The sequence below is a fragment of the Trachypithecus francoisi genome, unplaced genomic scaffold, assembly GCF_009764315.1.
Source record: "Trachypithecus francoisi isolate TF-2019V2 unplaced genomic scaffold, Tfra_2.0 Lachesis_group7, whole genome shotgun sequence".
In the NCBI taxonomy this organism is placed as follows: domain Eukaryota; kingdom Metazoa; phylum Chordata; class Mammalia; order Primates; family Cercopithecidae; genus Trachypithecus; species Trachypithecus francoisi.
The window spans coordinates 46756276-46774841 of record NW_022681472.1 but is presented as its reverse complement, the minus strand read 5'-3'; the positions used below and the strand labels follow the sequence as shown (position 1 = coordinate 46774841).

Below are 18566 nucleotides of genomic sequence, written 5' to 3'. Positions count from 1 at the left end.
AGGATCTAGAAGAAATGTGTCTGGCAGATGATAAATTCATTTTCAATGTATTAGATATAGAATAGTAGGTTTGCTAGATTGGTTAATCATCATTCCATCTGTCTGCTTTTCAAAGCAGCAATCTTGGATCAATATAGCCATGGCTTCTCCATTCCCCTACCAAGATAACTGAGAGTTGAAAGAATTCTGTATTGATCAGATCTTTACAAATGTATAGCTTTGTAATTTATCTAAATTGCTCTATATTCCTAAGTGTCCTTGATTGACTCCCCATTTCCCAAAACAGCTATCTCCACATATCTACTATTCCTCCTAAACCCCCACCTAACCCCCACCTCAGTACCCCCAACTCTCCAAGTCTCATCCAATGAATTTCCTCCTATCTCTGAAATAATTGAGGCTATCTGTGAATTCTCTCATTTTTGTACTTCATACTCATAAACCTCTCTAACCATACTCACTTCATTTCCTCTTCTCAGAGGGATGCAGGTCTCTTCTTTCCAAGGCTTACACCTTCATTTGATTATTGCACCCCATTCTTTCTGGAGTAAGGCACAATTAGCCATCCGTCCCCAGTGGGTCACTGAATTTGCTCTAATGAAATTCACATCCCAATAATAAATTCCAATATTTTGATTCTCATCCTGCCTGTTTTCTCTGTAGCATTTTATACTATTGATCATCCTAGGCGTGCTGATTACTTTTAGGTGTCAACTTGACTGGATTAAGGAATGTCTAAAGAAATGGTAAAGCATTACCTCTGGATATGCCTAAGAGGGTGTTTCTAGAGGAGACGTGTGTAAATCGGTGGACTGAATGGAGAAGATCTGCCCTCAATGTGAGCAGGTACCATCCAGTTGGCTGGGGGCCCGATAGAAAAAAGAAAAGGCAGTGGAAAGGCGATTTTCACTCTTCTGGAACTTGGACACTCTTTTCCTGCCCTTAAACATCAGAACTCCAGGCTCTCTGGCCTTTGGACTCCGGGACGTACACCAGTGGTTCCTCAGCTCCTCAGACCTTCCTCCTGAGACTGAGAATTTCACCACTGGCTTCCCTGATTCTGAGTCTTTTGGACTTAGACTGAGCCACACTACCAAGAGTCCAGGGTTTCCAGCTTACAGATCCCCTGTTGCAAGACTTCTCAGCCTCAATAATCCCGGTAGCCAATTTCCTTAATAAATTGCCTCTTATCTATTCTATCTATCTATCTATCAATCAATCAATCAATCAATCTATCTATCTCCTATTGGTTCTGGCTTTCTGGAGAACCCTGACTAATACAATGGTTTCTTTTTTCTTTTTTTTTTTTGAGACAGAGTCTCGCTCTGTCGCCCAGACTGGAGTGCAGTGGCGCAATCTCGGCTCACTGCAAGCTCTGCCTCCCGGGTTCACGCCATTCTCCTGCTTCAACTGCCTTAGCTTTCCCAAGTAGCTGGGACTACAGGCGCCCGCCACCACGCCCGGCTAATTTTTTGTATTTTTAGTAGAGACGGGGTTTCACTGTGTTAGCCAGGATGGTCTCAATCTCCTGACCTCGTGATCCGCCCGCCTGGGCCTCCCAAAGTGCTGAGATTACAGGCGTGAGCCACCGCGCCCGGCCTACAATGGTTTCTTTTCCTTAAAATTTGTTTTCTTGGTATTCCATGGTGTATATGTGCCACATTTTCTTATTCCAGTCTGTCACTAATGGACATTTGGGTTGATTCCAAGTCTTTGCTATTGTGAATAGTGCCGCAATAAACATACGTGTGCATATGTCTTTATAGCAGCATGATTTATAATCCTTTGGGTATATACCCAGTAATGGGATGGCCGGGTCATATGGTACTTCTGCAGCCATAAAAAAGGATGAGTTTGTGTCCTTTGTAGGGACATGGATGCAGCTGGAAACCATCATTCTCAGCAAGCTATCGCAAGAACAGAAAACCAAACACCGCATGTTCTCACTCACAGGTGGGAACTGAACAATGAGATCACTTGGACTCGGGAAGGGGAACATCACACACCGGGGCCTATCATGGGGAGGGGGGAGGAGGGAGGGATTGCATTGGGAGTTATACCTGATGTAAATGACGAGTTGATGGGTGCTGACGAGTTGATGGGTGCAGCACACCAACATGGCACAAGTATACATATGTAACAAACCTGCACATTATGCCCATGTACCCTAGAACTTAAAGTATAATAATAAAAAAATTAAAAAAAATAAAAAATAAAAATTTGTTTTCTTGGTTTCCAGATACTACTTTCTTCTGGATTTCTCCTACTTCTCACAACTCTTCTTTGTTGGCTTTATTTTCTCTTCCAAGTTGTTAAATTTTGCTATTCTCGAAAGTTGGAACTTGACTGCACTTTATCTGGGTTTTCTCTTATGTTCCTATGTCATTTAGATGCCATTAATTGACCCCAGATATTTCTTTGGGGCTTCAGATGTAAATATACTGTCTCTATTTGCTATCTAGCCTAGAGTTATTTCTACTTGGTATCTCATGGTCATTTCAAACACAACCTGACCCAGCATTCCCACCTTATTCTGCAAACCAATCTCCCATGTGTATTGATAAATATATTATGTTTTTCTTTTTCACCCCTACATTATTTCTAGAAAAAGAATATATTATGTTAATGAATGTTACCCTGTCTGTCCGACTGACCAACCAAGAAATATTAGTGTATTTCCATCATTCTCCATATTTAAATGGTAATATCCTATCAGTTATGTCCCTTGACATTTTAATTCTATCCTCTTATTCTCATGATTTCTACTTTAGTTCATGTATTCAGCATCTCTCACCAGGACTATTGCATTGGTTTTCTAATTTATCTCTTGACCTCCAATCCTGCAATTATCTATTCATTTACTGGAGTAGTAGTCCCTAAATGCATATATCATTTTAGATTCTCTGGCATCAGATCTTTTAGTGGCTCCCAATTTTGTAGCCATGGCATACAGTTGTGCAAGTTGTATGCGGCACAATCTGAAGAGGTACAATTTCCATTGTTATTTTAGGTTTGTATATTTAGTTTCATATAAATTATTCTGAGGACTTCTTTTACTCATTGGCATAAATGGACCATATGGTTTGCTATCAGCCCTTTGCCTAAAATCCAAAATCAAACTCTAAACTTCTGTTAGTCTTTGCCTAACTTTTCTAGTGATATCTTTGCTTTGTTCTACCTCTGTATACACAACCTAGTTGTTTCTACCCCAAAAAACTGTACTTCTACAAACATATTATGCAGTTTCTTTCTTCTGTTCCTGAGTCTTATCCTGCTGGACCTAGAATGGCCTGGCTACTCCTTTTCTCACCCCTTTATACCTAGAAAACACTTATTTAACCTCAAAAATTAGCTGAAACATTCCTTGCTTCTACTATTCATCGGTGGAAACTTTCTGTGGCAGAAGGGTTATTCTGCTGCTTGTTCCTTGAACACATTTTCTTTTCACACCTGAACAATTCTAATGTCATCAGCTGAAATGACTTACTCCCCCATCTATTCACATTTTACCCTATCCTTAAGTCTCGTGTAATAAAGCCATCTCTGGCTGCCTTGTCTGAAAATTGTAACATAAAGAACATTGTTCGCCACCTTTTCCCCTTATAAACTCCTATAGCACTAGCTACACTAGCATTTTCCCGGTGTTCTTCATAATCCTAGTGTTTCATAAGGTATTTTTATGAAGCGAAAGATTAATAATTTGAAGAGTGAATAGTTAGATGTTTGAGAGCATTGAATGGTCTTTTCAGCTTGGAGATTCACTGTCCACATTTTTGTATATGCCCTTGACTTTCACATCCAGTAATATAAAAAAGCCAATTAACTGTAAAAATCATCCTTTTAAATGCATAGCTCAGCTCATATGACAGTTAAGAAAATCCCCAGGGACCAAAAATTAAGATTAAGTGACAACCAGGACTATCCTGAAGGTACTTGCCAATACTAGGGATCTAGAGCCTTGGAAGAACGAGAGAGAAGGTGTTGGCCTCACACAAGGTAGAGGGATTGGAATACTGCCTCCTCCCAATAAAGTTCTTAAAGTACTCTTCCCCCAGAAAAGAGTAAGTCAGGAAAAAGAAATCAACCAGAAAAGGAAGATTGCAAAGGAAAAAATTTATAAGAACAGTGAATTTAGGTTTATATTTTATATCACTTATGTGATCTAGGAAAACCTAGTTCCAGAAACTGACTTAAAATTTAGGGTTAGTATCAGTCTGGGGAGCCTGAGAAAAGCAAATGAAAGTTCTGAGTGTAGGAAAGCACCCCCAAACTGTGCATGCCAAGATTTTTTTTATATTAAGATCAGCCAAAATAGTTTTCCACAAAAGTTACCAGTCATAGGAGGAAACAAGATTCCAGAAGCATAATCAACATTGCACAAGCAGCGTAATTGACTTCTAAAAACTTTAGATTTATAATTATTAAATATGGAGTATGTTAAAAGTATGCCTAAGATATTTTAAAATAAAAAGAAGAGAAAACAAATAAGACTATTTAAAAATTACCAGGTACTCACAAAAATGTATAGATGAGTGTTTGTAGCAAATTTGACACATGCAACAGCTTGGATGAATTGAATTTATGCTGAGTAAAAAAAAAAACTAGCCATACAAGGTTACCTGCAGTAAGATTTCATTTATGTAACATTTTTCAAATGACGAAATTGTAGAAATAGAGAACAGATTAATGATGGTGTGGCAGGCACAGGGTGTGGGATGGGCAGAAAGGAGGGTGTGATTATGAAAGAATCCTTACAGTGATAGACTGTTCTCTATTTTGACTGTAGCAATAGACACATGAACCTAAATTTGATAAAATTGCATAAACTTAAAGACAAATCAATACTCATATAACTGAGAAATCTGAATATTGGTGGATTGTATGAATATTAATATCCTTTTTATAATATCATATTATGATTTGCAAGATTTACTATGGGGGAAATAGGGCAAAGGACACATGATATTTCTCTGTGTTATTTAATACAACTGCTTGTGAATCTATAATTGTCTCAAATAGAAATTTGCAAAAATAACCAGATAGATATAGAAAGAAACAATAGAACTTTTAGAAATTATTACAGAAATTAAAATGCACATACAGTTTAAAGAACAGATCAGCTAAAGGTGAAGACTAAAGTTGTAAATTGGAAGATAGAGGTAAGTGAATTACCCAAAATCCAGCATAGAGAGACAAAGATGAATGTAAGATTAAGAGAAAATATATTATTAAGATACCTATTATATATCTGATCTGGAAAGAACAAATAAAGAATGGGATATGGCATTTTAGGAGATAATCTCAAAGAATTTTCGGATCTATGAAAGATACAAATTTTTATATGCAAAAATAATAGTGAAATCCAAGCAGGATAAGTAAATGTGTTACAGTGAAATTGTAGAAAACCTAAGAGAAATAGAAGGTAATTAAAAGTAGAGAGATAAAAGGCATATTTTCAATAAGAAAAGGATAACAGTTCTGTCAGCAAATGTCTCAACTGCAAAAATAGAAGCCAGAAAACAAGTTTTAAAATACATCAAAAATACTAAGAGAAATTAACTGTCAAACTGGTATTATACACCTATCTAAACCATCAAAGAATAATGAAGGTAAAATAAATATATTTTCAAAAGCAAAACCAACCAACCTACAAACAAACAAAACCCAGGGTATCTACCATCCTGGTACTCTTACTAAAAAACCTGCTAAAATGATGAACTAGGGAATATGAACAAATATTCCAGAAGAAATTTCTGCAATGCAGGAAGGAAAGGTAAACCAAGAAATTGTAACAATTCACCAGAAACACTGACTATATAAAATAGCAAAAATGACAATATCAATTATATTAATGCTAATGAATTTTGAGAAACAAAAATACAATAAAACTGAAATACTGGAAAACAATAGCATTAAGATGCTAGTGGAATGTTTGGAGTTAAAAATTTCTAAAATCCTTGTATTTATCAGGAAGGTGGATTTAATGATTGACTTTAGTTTTTAAAGGGTATATAAGTTAAAATTTTAAGTGCAACTGCCAAACGAATGAAATAAATTATAAAACTTTCAGAATAATAAGAGAAAAATGAAATAAAAGAGTCATGGCCAATATAAAAGAAGTCTGGAAATAAAGGTAGAAAAGCAGAAAATACAGGCATAGTAGAAAGCCAAAATAAGATGTCAGAAATAGTCCATGTATATCATTAGACTAATCTTGCTAGTAAAACTTAACAGAAATGGTAAGAGTAGATGTAAGAACAGCTATATACAATTTGAACAAGGAACACATGAAATATTAGAATATAGAATGAAAGCATAAGGATAGAAAAAGATACAACCATGAATCACTAACCAAAGGAAAAGACATACCAGGCAAACACTAGCCAACATTAAAGTGTAATGTTAATATCAATTAAAATAACAGAGACTGCTGTTCTCTTCTTTTTTTTATTAGTATACCTCTGAATTTGACTAGCCACCCAGCTAAAGATGGATTTCCTAGCCTGTCTTGCAGACAGTGTGGCCGTGTTTAAGTTAGGACCAATGGAATGTGAACAAAAGTGATGAGTCCAGTTTTCTGATGCTCTCCTTAAAGACAAAATTGCCTGTCTTGGTTTTCTCTCTCCTCTTTGAATTGAGTGGAAAAGCCAACTGGCAGGAACGTTGTTACCTGTGTAGAGTTTGGCAATACCAATTCATTAGGGAATAGAACTGACTACCAACCCTAGGCTCTACCTTTATCTTTAAGTTTTAGATGCTGGAAGAATAAACTTCTTTTTAAACTTCTGTGTTCTGAATTTCTGAATGTTATGTTCCTTTCTCTCTACAACCTTGCCAGCATCTGTTATTTTTTGACTTTTTAATAGTATTAATTTTGACAGGTGGGAGATGGTATCTCATTGTGGTTTTTATTTGCATTTCTCTAATGATCAGTGATGTTGAGCTTCTTTTCACAGAATTGTTGGCTGCATGTATATCTTCTTTTGAAAAGTGTCTGTTCATGTCCTTTGCCCACTTTTTAAAGGGCGGGGTTTTTTTTCTTAAGTTCTCATAGATGCTGGATATTAGACCTTTGTCAGATGCATAGTTTACAAAATTTTTCTCCCATTCTGTAGATTGTCTGTTCACCCGGTTGATAGTTTCCTTTGATGTGCAAAAGCTCTTTAGTTTAATTAGATGTCATTTGTCGATTTTTGCTTTTGTTGCAGTTTCTTTTGGTGTCGTCATCATGAAATCTTTGCCTGTTCCTATGTCCAGAATGGCATTGCCTAGATTGTCTTTCAGGGTTGTTATAGTTTTAAATCTTTGTCTGTTCCTATGTCCAGAATGGCATTGCCTAGGTTGTCTTCCAGGGTTGTTATAGTTTTATAGTTTACATTTAAGTCTTTAATCCATCTTGAGTTAATTTTTAAATTTGGTATGAGGAGGGAGTCCAGTTTCAATGTTCTGCATATGGCTAGCCAGTTATTTCAGCACCATTTATTGAATAGAGAATCCTTTCCTCATTGCTTGTTTTTGTCAGCTTTGTCAAAGATCAGATAGTTGTAAGTTTGTAAGTATGTGGCCTTATTTCTGGGTTCTCTAGTCTGTTCAGTTGATCTGTGTGTCTGTTTTTGTACCAGTAATATATATTGCATGTAGATACCACATATGTATTAAATGTGTAAGAGATGTTATGATTAATAGGTGCTTGTTGGTCGTTGCCTTATCCTGTGAGGAGATGGCAGTTGAGTTGTAGAGTAGCAGTAGGTTATTTTTTTCTGAGAAGATTACTCAGATGTAGTGACTATTTGAGTGATGAAAAAAGAGCATGGATTTTCTAAGCAGAATTTATGCACTGAAATTAATATACTAAAGTGTATTCTCTCGGCTCACAGAAAAGCTGCTCTAATATTCACTTAGAAACTTTTGACTTATTCAATACATAATTCTAATAAGCTTAGTTGGCTTCTAGTGAATCGTATATTACAAACTGCCAAAGGCAGATACACGGGCAATGATAAGAAACAACAACCAGTTGTAATGTATAAGGCAGGAAAAACCACCAGTGGATGCATAGAAATTAAAACCAAAAATAGACTAGGGCTAAATGTTACATAAAGGTAATGAATTCTACATGCCCTAGTAACTCTAGATAGCAAGCTGTACAATATAGTAATTAATGGTGGTCCCCATGTCATCCAGATGTTTGTGTTTGGGCTCAAGTATCCAGAAAAATTTACTATGGTATATTTGCAACAAACTTCATCAGTTTTTCAAAAAGATTTGGAAATTAAAGGAAGTACTTTTGTATGCAAAATTAACCTATTTGGAATCGCATGTTTCTAATTCATGCCTAGTAAGTGATGAATTTCTGTATTTTACTTATTCATCAGACATTCTTTGAGAAGTTATTATATGTTAGGCATAATCTTGACACTGACCTCACGAAGGTGAATCAGATACTTCAGTGTCATTCACTAACAAGATACCTTGCATATGGTATACAGTAATAAATATATGTATGTTAAGACAGAGAAGAAAGTGCTAATTTGGCTACTGATCTCTGCTATAATTTATATCATTTTGAAAATTACCACAATTAGAAATGGGGTGGGGAGAGTTATTACTATTAGATTAGGAATTTCAGTTGAGTAGCACACTAGAAGAGTTTTAGCAGTATGTATTAAAAACAATTCAAAAAGTTTAATCCCTTTAATTTGTAATCCTAATTCTAAATTTAAATATCTTAAGAATGATTAAAAATAAGCACAATGCTTTTAAATGATACTTTGTTGGCGTTATGTATAATAATGAACACACTTTAATGTACAATAGTAGAAAATTTGTTAATTATGTTATATTCATCAGAATTTTAGTTTGAGAATATTATGGGAAAAAGTTCATGCTATATATTGGTAAGGTACAAAATTGACTAGAGGAAAGTATGCAAAAATACTGAGTGACTATTTTATGATATTGGGATTATAGGTAATTTTTTCTTTTCCTTTTTCTTTATTGTTTCTTTCCTTTTTATTCTATTTTCTAAATTTTTAACATAAACACATACTGTTTTAACTGTAAAAAAAAATCAAATGCTATTTGTAAGATAGCTCTTTTTCCATTCTGAAGTAGATTGTTTGGAAATAAACTTTTATCTTGGGAGATTAGCAGGTACTACAGTGGATTTCTGTGGGTATTATCATTGACCAAGGCTTGAATTTTGTTTAAAGCCACAATAATATCACAAATTCACCCTGAATGATTTTGTCATCCATTAAAAATGACATGTTTAATGCATGTTCTTGTCTATAAAGTTGAAGCAATGAATAAAAAGTATATAATATTACTAAAGCCAGAGATAATAACTCACAAAAATGAAATAGAGAATTTTTATGTAAATACTTAATGTTCTCTTTTGCTTTCATGAATTTGCAGCTCCTCAGTGGGTAGTGCACTTCCACGAAGACGCTGCTGTGCATACATTACCATTGGAATGATATGTATTTTCATTGGAGTTGGATTAACTGTGAGTATTACTTTGATGTTAGAATTCTGTCCTCTCAACTTTATCAGTAGTCAGTTGAGGCCTGCAACAACCTTCAGGGATCCCTGAAGAGTCTGCATCCTTGGCATGCCAGCCCTAGAAGCTTCTGAATGATTATAAGCAATCAGAAACCCAATCCACGGATCTCTTTTTGATTGAACTCGCCCATCCAGGTGAAATGGTGTCTTTGTACTTCCAAAAGTCCTTACTGTTGGAGATTTTATCATCTATTTAGCAAAAGCCCATTTTTAAAAAATTCAGTGCCAGAACTAATTTTATATAGCTATGGGGTATCTTATTATTCAACGCAACATTCATTCAGCTACAGAGATCTGAAAAACCACTCTTCACTTTATCCAAATCAAGCAGTGATTTATTACCAATATGAGGATGGCTTATTTTTAGGGGAGACTGGAGCTGAGCAGTTAGCATGGGGATTATGCCAGAAGAGGAAGATAATCCCTTTTGCTGCCATTTCCATGCTCCTTTGTTTGTCAGTACAACTAGTCCCTTATTATTACCAATGTCCTATTTGTGTCCCATGATAGTAAGAAGTTACATAGATTAAATTCCTTGTAGAGATAATATAGTTTAGTGTGCTTTTATGTTTACTTCATAACATTTGTAGTTAATACAAGTAGCAGTATGGTCTATCAGTTGCAGTCAACAAATACACCTACTCTTATAAGGACTTTGTGTATTCAGTCTGGGGGTATGTTTCATAACAATCACATGTAAGCTGATACAAGTTCTCTAAGCAGATATTTTCTTAAAGTTTCTAATCTTCTGTTTTTATATTGCTTTTTACTTTAGGTTGGCACCCAAGATTTTGCAAGGCGATTTCGAGCAACCTATGTTTCTTGGGCAATTGCTTATCTCCTAGGGTTGATCTGCCTTATCCGAGCTTGTTATTGGGGAGCCATAAGAGTCAGTTATCCAGAACACAGTTTTGCATAAGCTTGTTTATGATTCAGTGATGCAGGTGAGAGTGTCTGGCAGTTCTTGGTAAGCTACTCTGGACATCTTTAAATTATTTATCCTAATGGATTCCATTCTGGTTTATATATAATAGTTTCAAGACTTTGGGAGTCTTTTATGAACAAATGCTCATTGCACTACATTATATGCAAATTGTTTTGCTGCTAGGTTTTCAACATTTGAATAATAAAGCCTTTTCATGTTCTTTTACCTCTCTTATAGATATTTTTGGATTTGTTACCAAACATTACATTTACTCTCACCCTTTTATTATTTTTAAATAAGTTATTTCATTACTTGCTGATATGTGAGTATTCCTAAGTGTTTATAAATATTTCTACAATAGTTTCACATTTATATTTACATTTTAAACAGTATCAAAATTGCTTGCTTAAAACCTAAGCAATATGCATTTTGCTTGAACTGCTTACTGTAACTTTAACCTAAGATTATAGTGACCTTATTCAGGAAAAAGAAAATTTAGTGTACCTTCAAAGACTTGACATTCTTGTCAGAGGAAAAAAAAATTTCTAGATACTGTATGCTTGTTTTGTGTTGTTTGTAGAAAGATAAAATATTTTGGTAGTAATTTAAAATACAAGAATGAATATTTATTTGTCCACAGTTGGAGACGCTGGATAAATGTCTTTTCTCAAAGATCACAGGACTTTTGTCTCTCATTTTTGTCTTTTTATTACCAGTTATAAAAGATCTGGTCTGGATTTATGGAATTTATGTTTATCAGCTCTATGTATTCCTTTATAGTGGCTGGAGGAAGTATTTCACATAATATGTTTTCTAATACTTAACCATTTATTCAAAGATATATTTACATTGGGTTGTGCCCCTTTTCCTTAGATCATGGTAAATTTTTCTTATTGAGGTAATTATGTACTATTTATATTTGAAGGAAGCTTATGACATTTTACAGTAGCTAAAATGTTGAGATTAGAGGTACTTTTACTATTCTTCTCAAAGGTAACTGATCAGATAATTACCCAAATTATTCAAGAAAATAGATCAGAGATAAAGAACAACATAGTTTTCTTAAGAATTCATGGAAATTTATGGAATCAGCTCTCGCACTGCCCATCTTTGCAGTTTTGAAAAAGAAATTGCTTAATCACAAATGTTCTACAGTCTTTAAATGTAGTAGAATTAGACAGTGAGATCATCTGAGTAAATTAATTGGTGATTCCAGAGATAAGACTAATATTTTAAATTATTTATGTTACTGATTAGTATAAAAATGTACTCATCACAGAATTTGAAGCAAAATACATGTACACTTCAAAGAGTAAATGACAAATGTATAAATGCTGTAGCTCAGGATTATAATGTACCTTTAAAAATACACTAATAAAGATTATTGTTCAAAAAATTACCTTGTTTTATTCCATTAAAAATAATACGTCACTTCCAAAGTTGTCTTGAAATCTCGCTGTAAAATTTTCATGTTTAGGAATGTACCTAATGTTTCTTTATATAATATTCATTTATGTTTTTTGTACTATTTTCAAATGGTTTTATTTTTAACATATAGTTTTTAAATTCATTTGTGATACACTTGATGTTAGGTATAAAATAATCTTCTTTTCCTAATGGTTAACTAGTTATAACAGCATTGTGTATTTAATAATCCATTTTTTCCCTCATTGATTGGAAAGCTCACATTAAATTATATGCTACATCATATTCCTTCTGGAATAATAACTTTATGAGAGCAAGAACCCTGGTGGTCTTGTTCACAGCTTTATCCCAACTTAGAACAGTTCTTGGTGTACATGTGCTCAATATACATGAATGAATATGCATGAATGAATAAATGGTTGAATGAATTGGGATTTTAAATTCTTATATACACTTGAATATGTACTTTATATTTTGTACCAGAATGTGTAGGTAAGTATTTGTATAACCTTGGGTTAACAGAAAACGTTCTAAGTAGAATCTAAAAGAAGAAATTATATAGGAAAGGATTGATACAACCAAACAACAACAAAAATTCCCAGAATACTTCTGTATGATAAAAACTCATAAGCAAAGCCAAAAGACAAACTGGTAAAGCTATTTTCAAAATAGTAGAAAGACTGTAATATCAGAAGGGACTAACAGTATGAAAAAGCAATTCAAAAAAATAACTACAATAGGTCATAAACTTTTTCGATTTTTCTTTCTTTCTTTTTTTTTTTTTTTTTTAGACAGGGTCTCACTCTGTCACCCAGGCTGGAGTGCAGTGGTGTGATCTCGGCTTACTGCAACTTCCACTCCCCTGGCTCAAGCCATCCTCTCACCTCAGCCTTCCAAGTAGCTGGGATCATAGTGTGCGCCACTATGCCGGGCTATGTTTTTTTTCCTTTTTTCTTTTTTTTTGTATTTTTTTGTAGAGATGGGGTTTCACTATGTTGCCTAGGCTGGTCTGGAACTCCTAAGCTCAAGCGATATGCCCACCTTGCCCTCACAAAGTTCTGGGATTACAGGTGTGAGTCACCACACCCAGCTCTGAATTTTCTAATATTTGAAGAATGTAAGTTAAAACACAAAGATACTACTTTTCACTTACCATATTAACAAAGAAGTAGAAAGTGCAATAATACCCCTGTAATGCTGAGGATATTGGAAACACACACACACACACCACATATTCTTTGATCTAGTAATTCTGTCTTTTATAATTTATCCTGAAGGTATTGTCAATTTTCTGTTTATAATAAAGAGTAAAAAGAAAAAACAATCCAACAATCTAATAACATGGGATTGGTAAAATAAATTATGGCACACCTATACAATGAAATAGCAGGCAATCAAGAATATGATGAAAAATTTCATCTATTGAATTGGAAATGGCTCATGAATTGTGTGATACATAGACTATGATCCACATTTTAGAAAATGTATTTTATGTGTACATATTGAAAAAACTAAGGAAAATAAAGCAAAAATGTTAAGAGTGGTTATCTCTGGGTGATGAGAAATGATTTTTACTTGATTTTTGAACTAGATTGTTGGAAAGTAAGTTTTACTCTTGATGAATAGAGAAGAGTAGTATATGATGATTACATCAATATTTGTTAATTTTCATTTTGATTCTTGAAGAGTTTTAAAATAAGTTTATTAAAATCCAAACCAGTGAGTGTCATTGATAAAACCTTAAGCTTTAAAGTCAAAGAATATATATTTAAGCTTAGTCCCATGTGAGTTACCTAAAATTTTTAATTAATTAAATTCAAATTTATGAGACTTTATACTCAGTGTTGTCTTTTGTTATTTTGTTTTTTGTTTTTTTAAGTAGAGCATGTCTTCCAGTGCCTAGGGAACATAGAAAATAACTGGGAAGAGGTTATTTGAAAGAATACACCATAGCCACAAATCAGAAAAGGAAGGATGTGTTTGTCCCTTGCTGTTCAAAGTAGTAAAAATTGGTAGTTCTTCCTAGAAAAGAAGAGGGAAAAAAAATGGCACTATGACCAGGTATTCTTGAACAAGTCATTTGTGAGTACATATATGTTATTTTAGAAGAAAAAAAGGAACCTAATAATGACATGTGCCAAGTAGAGTGCTAACCTCACAATACATGCTGTTTAAATATTCACAAGAACCTAGGAAGCAAGTGCAGCATTTTTGTTTCTGTTTTACCAGAGGAAATTGAACTGCTACTCCTACAGATCTGAAAAAGTAGATGCTGAGTAGAACAGGAATCTGCATTCAAAACAATCACTCCCTCATGATTCTATTGGAGATTTTTCCTGGATCACACCTGGAGAAACACTGTACTATACCATGCTGAAAATATCACATTTATATCCACTTTGGCATTCATATTTTCACATACAGAAACATGCTGTGATTTATTTTATTTTTCCTATGAGTTATTGGGGTACACGTGGTATTTGGTTACATGAGTAAGTTCTTTAGTAGTGATTTGTGAGATATTGGTGCACCTTTTGTTTAGTTTTGATATGGCTACATTTGTACTCATATGCTCTGATAAACCTCTACAGCCATTTCCATGTTTATGATCTGCATAAATTGCTATAAAATCTAAGTTTTCATTTACTCAATGTATGTTTCTAGTATGCTCATACATATATATGTAATAAGCAATGAAGGCAAAATCCCTAGTGTTTATTTAGCCACCTTACGTATGTTAACATTTAATCTGTCACAGTTGTGATTCTACCATTGAAGAGGCTAAGACAGATGCAGTAATTAAAGGTCACTTAGCTTATGTGTGAGGACGCCAGCTGGAATCAGTCTGCTTCTGAATGTGTCTGCTTTCCACTACATAAGGTTTTATTGTTTCACTTTGTAGTGAAAAACTTTTGATTTTTGTGTCCCCTGCTGTTCATTGTCTGTAGGTCATCTGTAGAAAGAGAATTACTAGAAAATATTTGCCCAAAATCGTCATTTCAGAAGCATAGAATAATTTAAAATTTTTTTATGAATTTGATATTGTATCCAACTACATTAATTTTAGAGCATTTTGATTTATGTAGCAAAATATTGTTACATGATTTTCTTTTTTATAATTAGCATAAAATTATAGGACGGCTAAGTAGAAATATTTTCTTTTTTCTTTCTTTCTTTATTTTTTTTGAAAAAGGGTCTCACTCTGTCTGCCAGGCTGGAGTGCAAAAGCAGAATCTCAGGGCTGATTGCAGCCTCAGCCTCTCCATCATTGCCGTCTTGACCTCTGGGACTCAAGAAGTCCTTCCACTTTGACCCCCTGAATAACCGGGACTACGGGTGCACTACCATGCCTGGATAGTGTTTTTTCTTTTTCTTTTTTCTTTTTTCCTCTATTTGTAGGTAAGTGGTTTCACCATGTTGCCCAGGCTGGAATGGAACTCCTGAGCTCAAGCGATCCACCTGCCTTGGCCTCCCAAATTGCTGCTGGGATTAAAGGCATATGCACCCAGCCAGAAGTATTTTCTATTAAATATTAGGAAATTGACATGCGATGAGCTTAACATAACATAATTGTATTTTCTTTTTCTTGTAATAGCAATGTTTATGAAAATGATTGTTTATTAGCACAAAATACTAATAAAAATTTGCACAGGCTTTTAATTTTAAAATTTGGTTCATACAGTTACAAATTTAAATACTATGCTTTTTATATTTTGCTAAACATGCATATGTTTGACTTGAAGTGGAATATTAGATTAAAAACAGAAAAATAAAAAGTCTATTTGTTTTCTTTTGGAGACGGCCTCACAGAGTAAGGATAAGGTAAGGCTGAAGATTTAAGAAGTGGGTCTAGTTTGTAATAGAGTAAATGAGTCTTTGATCTAACAATCTTTTCAATTTCATAACTAAGAGTTATTTAAGGTAACTTATTAAATAGGAAGTGATCGCACCCATTGCTCTGATGAATTTTTTGAATGCCCTCAGTGGCCTGTTCATATGTGTAGGTAATAATGGTAGGATATACAGAGTTATGGAAAAGTTCCCAGTGTTCCAATAAATTTTTCTGAAAAACCTTGCCTCAGTATGTCATATTTCCACGTGAGATACACCTTTGGCTTAAGATATTGGACATTTAAATAATCTTGAAAATGCATTAAATTTTATTTTTAAAAATTTTTTAATTTTAATTTTAATTTTATTTTTTGTTTTTGAGATGGAGTCTCACTCTGTCGCCCAGGCTGGAATGCAATGGTGCAATCTCAGCTCACTGCAAGCTCTGCCTCCCAGGTTCACGCCATTCTCCTGCCTCAGCCTCCCTAGTAGCTGGGACTGCAGGCGCCGGCCACCATGCCCGGCTAATTTTTTTGTATTTTTACTAGAGCCGGGGTTTTACTGTTAGCCAGGATGGTCTCGATCTCCTGACCTCGTGATCCGCCCGTCTCAGCCTCCCAAAGTGCTGGGATTGAAATATCATTTTACTGATTTTACTGATCAGTAATTTTACTGATTAAAATATCAGTATGGCACCGCACCTGGCCAAAATGCATTACATTTTTATTAGTTATTAAGCCTCAAGAAAGAGTTTAGGAAATGTGGAGAATTCCTTAGCTATGTAAGGCCATGTTTTGTTTTCTGGTTTCTTCCTATATACCTGCTTCACTCCTTTTTAAACTTCCCCTCTACCTATCATCTGCCATCCACAGATCTCCTTTAACTCCCTCCTCAACAATGCAGACTTTGGTACCTAGTTTTCATTCTTATCACATGCCACTGATTTAAATGTCAATGTGAATGGCTTATCTAATACTGTAGTCTGGACTCACAGTTCTTTGTCAAATCTAATTACCTTTATTTTCCTTTCACTTCTGATACTCATCTCTACAGTGGCATGCTGGGTAGTTATACTCAACCACTCCATCTCTAAACTCTCACACTCGGTTATCCCACTGTCTGAAAATATACCTCTTTGAAAATATACCTCTTCTGTCTAGAAGTCACACTGTGTTAGGACTTCAGGTTTATTATTCTTTCAATTTATCATCCCCTCCTGTATTAGCCAATGAATCTGACAACCACGCAGGTAAATGCCCTTATAAATTTCTGATCTTCACCTTCAACTGCCTCCTTAACACAACACAGATGCTCATAATTATTATAGGAATGTGTTAAAACAGTGGTCCCTAACATGTTTAGCACCTGAAAACAGGTGAACTCTCTATACTCTCAGCAGTTTTCCTTACTTTCTCAGCTATGTGTACTTTCTTTATGGTCACTACCTTTACTTATGACTCTCAATAAACATTGCCTGGATTACTGTAAGCTTCTGAACTGATTCCTCTGCCTCTTTTTTTGTCTTGCCTGATGCCTACTCTGCTTCCCAATCCATTGTTCACATTGTCATTTAAGTAATTTTTTTCCAAATGGTAATAGAATACTATCAAACCCAAACTAAAATCCTTCCGTGTCTCTCTATATCCTTATAAAGGAGATAAAAGACACTTCATCTTTTATTATCCTAATACCAAGCCACAACCAGGCAGTCTTGTGTTTTGTGTTTCTGCAGTACTGAATTACTGATGTTTTCTTGTATTGGTTACTGCTCTATTCCTGTGTATCTCTGTACTTGTTCTTTCACCTGCAAGGAATACCCTTTTCTAAGTGGGTAAATGTTTTATCCTTAAAAATCCTGCTCAGGCATTACCTCCCCTGTGAACCTTTTCGTGATGCCTCCTCTCCACCCTCCTACCCTTCAACACAATTATGCCTTTTCATGTAGTACTTCTTTTATTCCACATAAGTACTTCTACTACATACACTGTCTTCTATTTCATATATAGGCACTATTATTAAGCTAGTGTTCTCTTCTTGCTAATTGTGCGTCAGCCTTTCTTGTCATATTTCAGTTTTTCTTTGTATCCTCAGTGTGTATCAGCTTTTCTTGTCGTATTTCAGTTTGTCTTTGTATCCTCAGTTTCTAGCACATAAACATAGGTCTTTACAACTTTTTTGCTGAGCTGAATGAAACTAAGTCATTATTATAGCTTTTAATACAGGAGTTTCTAACCACTGCCTCCACCCGCCCCCCCCCCAGACCCCAGACTGGTACTGGTCATTGGCCTGTTAGGAAACAGGCCACACAGCAGGAGGTGAGCAGCAGGTGAGTGACTGAAGCTTTATCTGCATTTACAGCCCCTCCCCATTGCTGGCATTACTGCCTGAGCTCTACTACCTGTCAGATCAACAGCGGCCCATAGGAATGTGAACCCTAATGTAAACTGCACATGCAAGGGATCTAGGTTGTGTGCTCCTTATGAGAATCTAATGCCTGATTATCTGAGGTGAAACAGTTTCATCCCAAAACCATACCCCGCCCTTCCAGTCTTCCATGAAACCAGCCTCTGGTGCTAAACATGTTAGGGAGGACCACTCTTTTAACACATTCCTATAGTAATTATGAGCATTTGTGTTGTGTGTGTGTTAGCATATTCTTCATAAAATGCTTTGTAAATGTTTGAGGAATAAATAAATAAAAGGCGACTATTGGCAGGAGGTTGGCAAGGAGATCATTTGGTAAACATCAGATAATGCTACCTCCAGCTTTCTGAGTTGCCAGGCTTTCAGTGACACCACCCAGATTTAACAATTAACTTAC

General features: G+C 35.0%; 1 protein-coding gene across 1 annotated transcript in view; it reads left to right on the top strand.

The window, feature by feature from the left end:
* PIP4P2 (phosphatidylinositol-4,5-bisphosphate 4-phosphatase 2) overlaps nt 1-11885 on the top strand; it is a 48538-nt gene extending 36653 nt beyond the window's left edge. The window contains exons 6-7 of the mRNA XM_033202618.1: nt 9418-9508; nt 10340-11885. Coding sequence (XP_033058509.1) covers nt 9418-9508; nt 10340-10483 — 235 coding nt within the window. The 3' untranslated portion in view covers nt 10484-11885. The remainder of the gene's footprint in view (nt 1-9417; nt 9509-10339) is intronic.
* Nucleotides 11886-18566: the final 6681 nt, after the last annotated feature.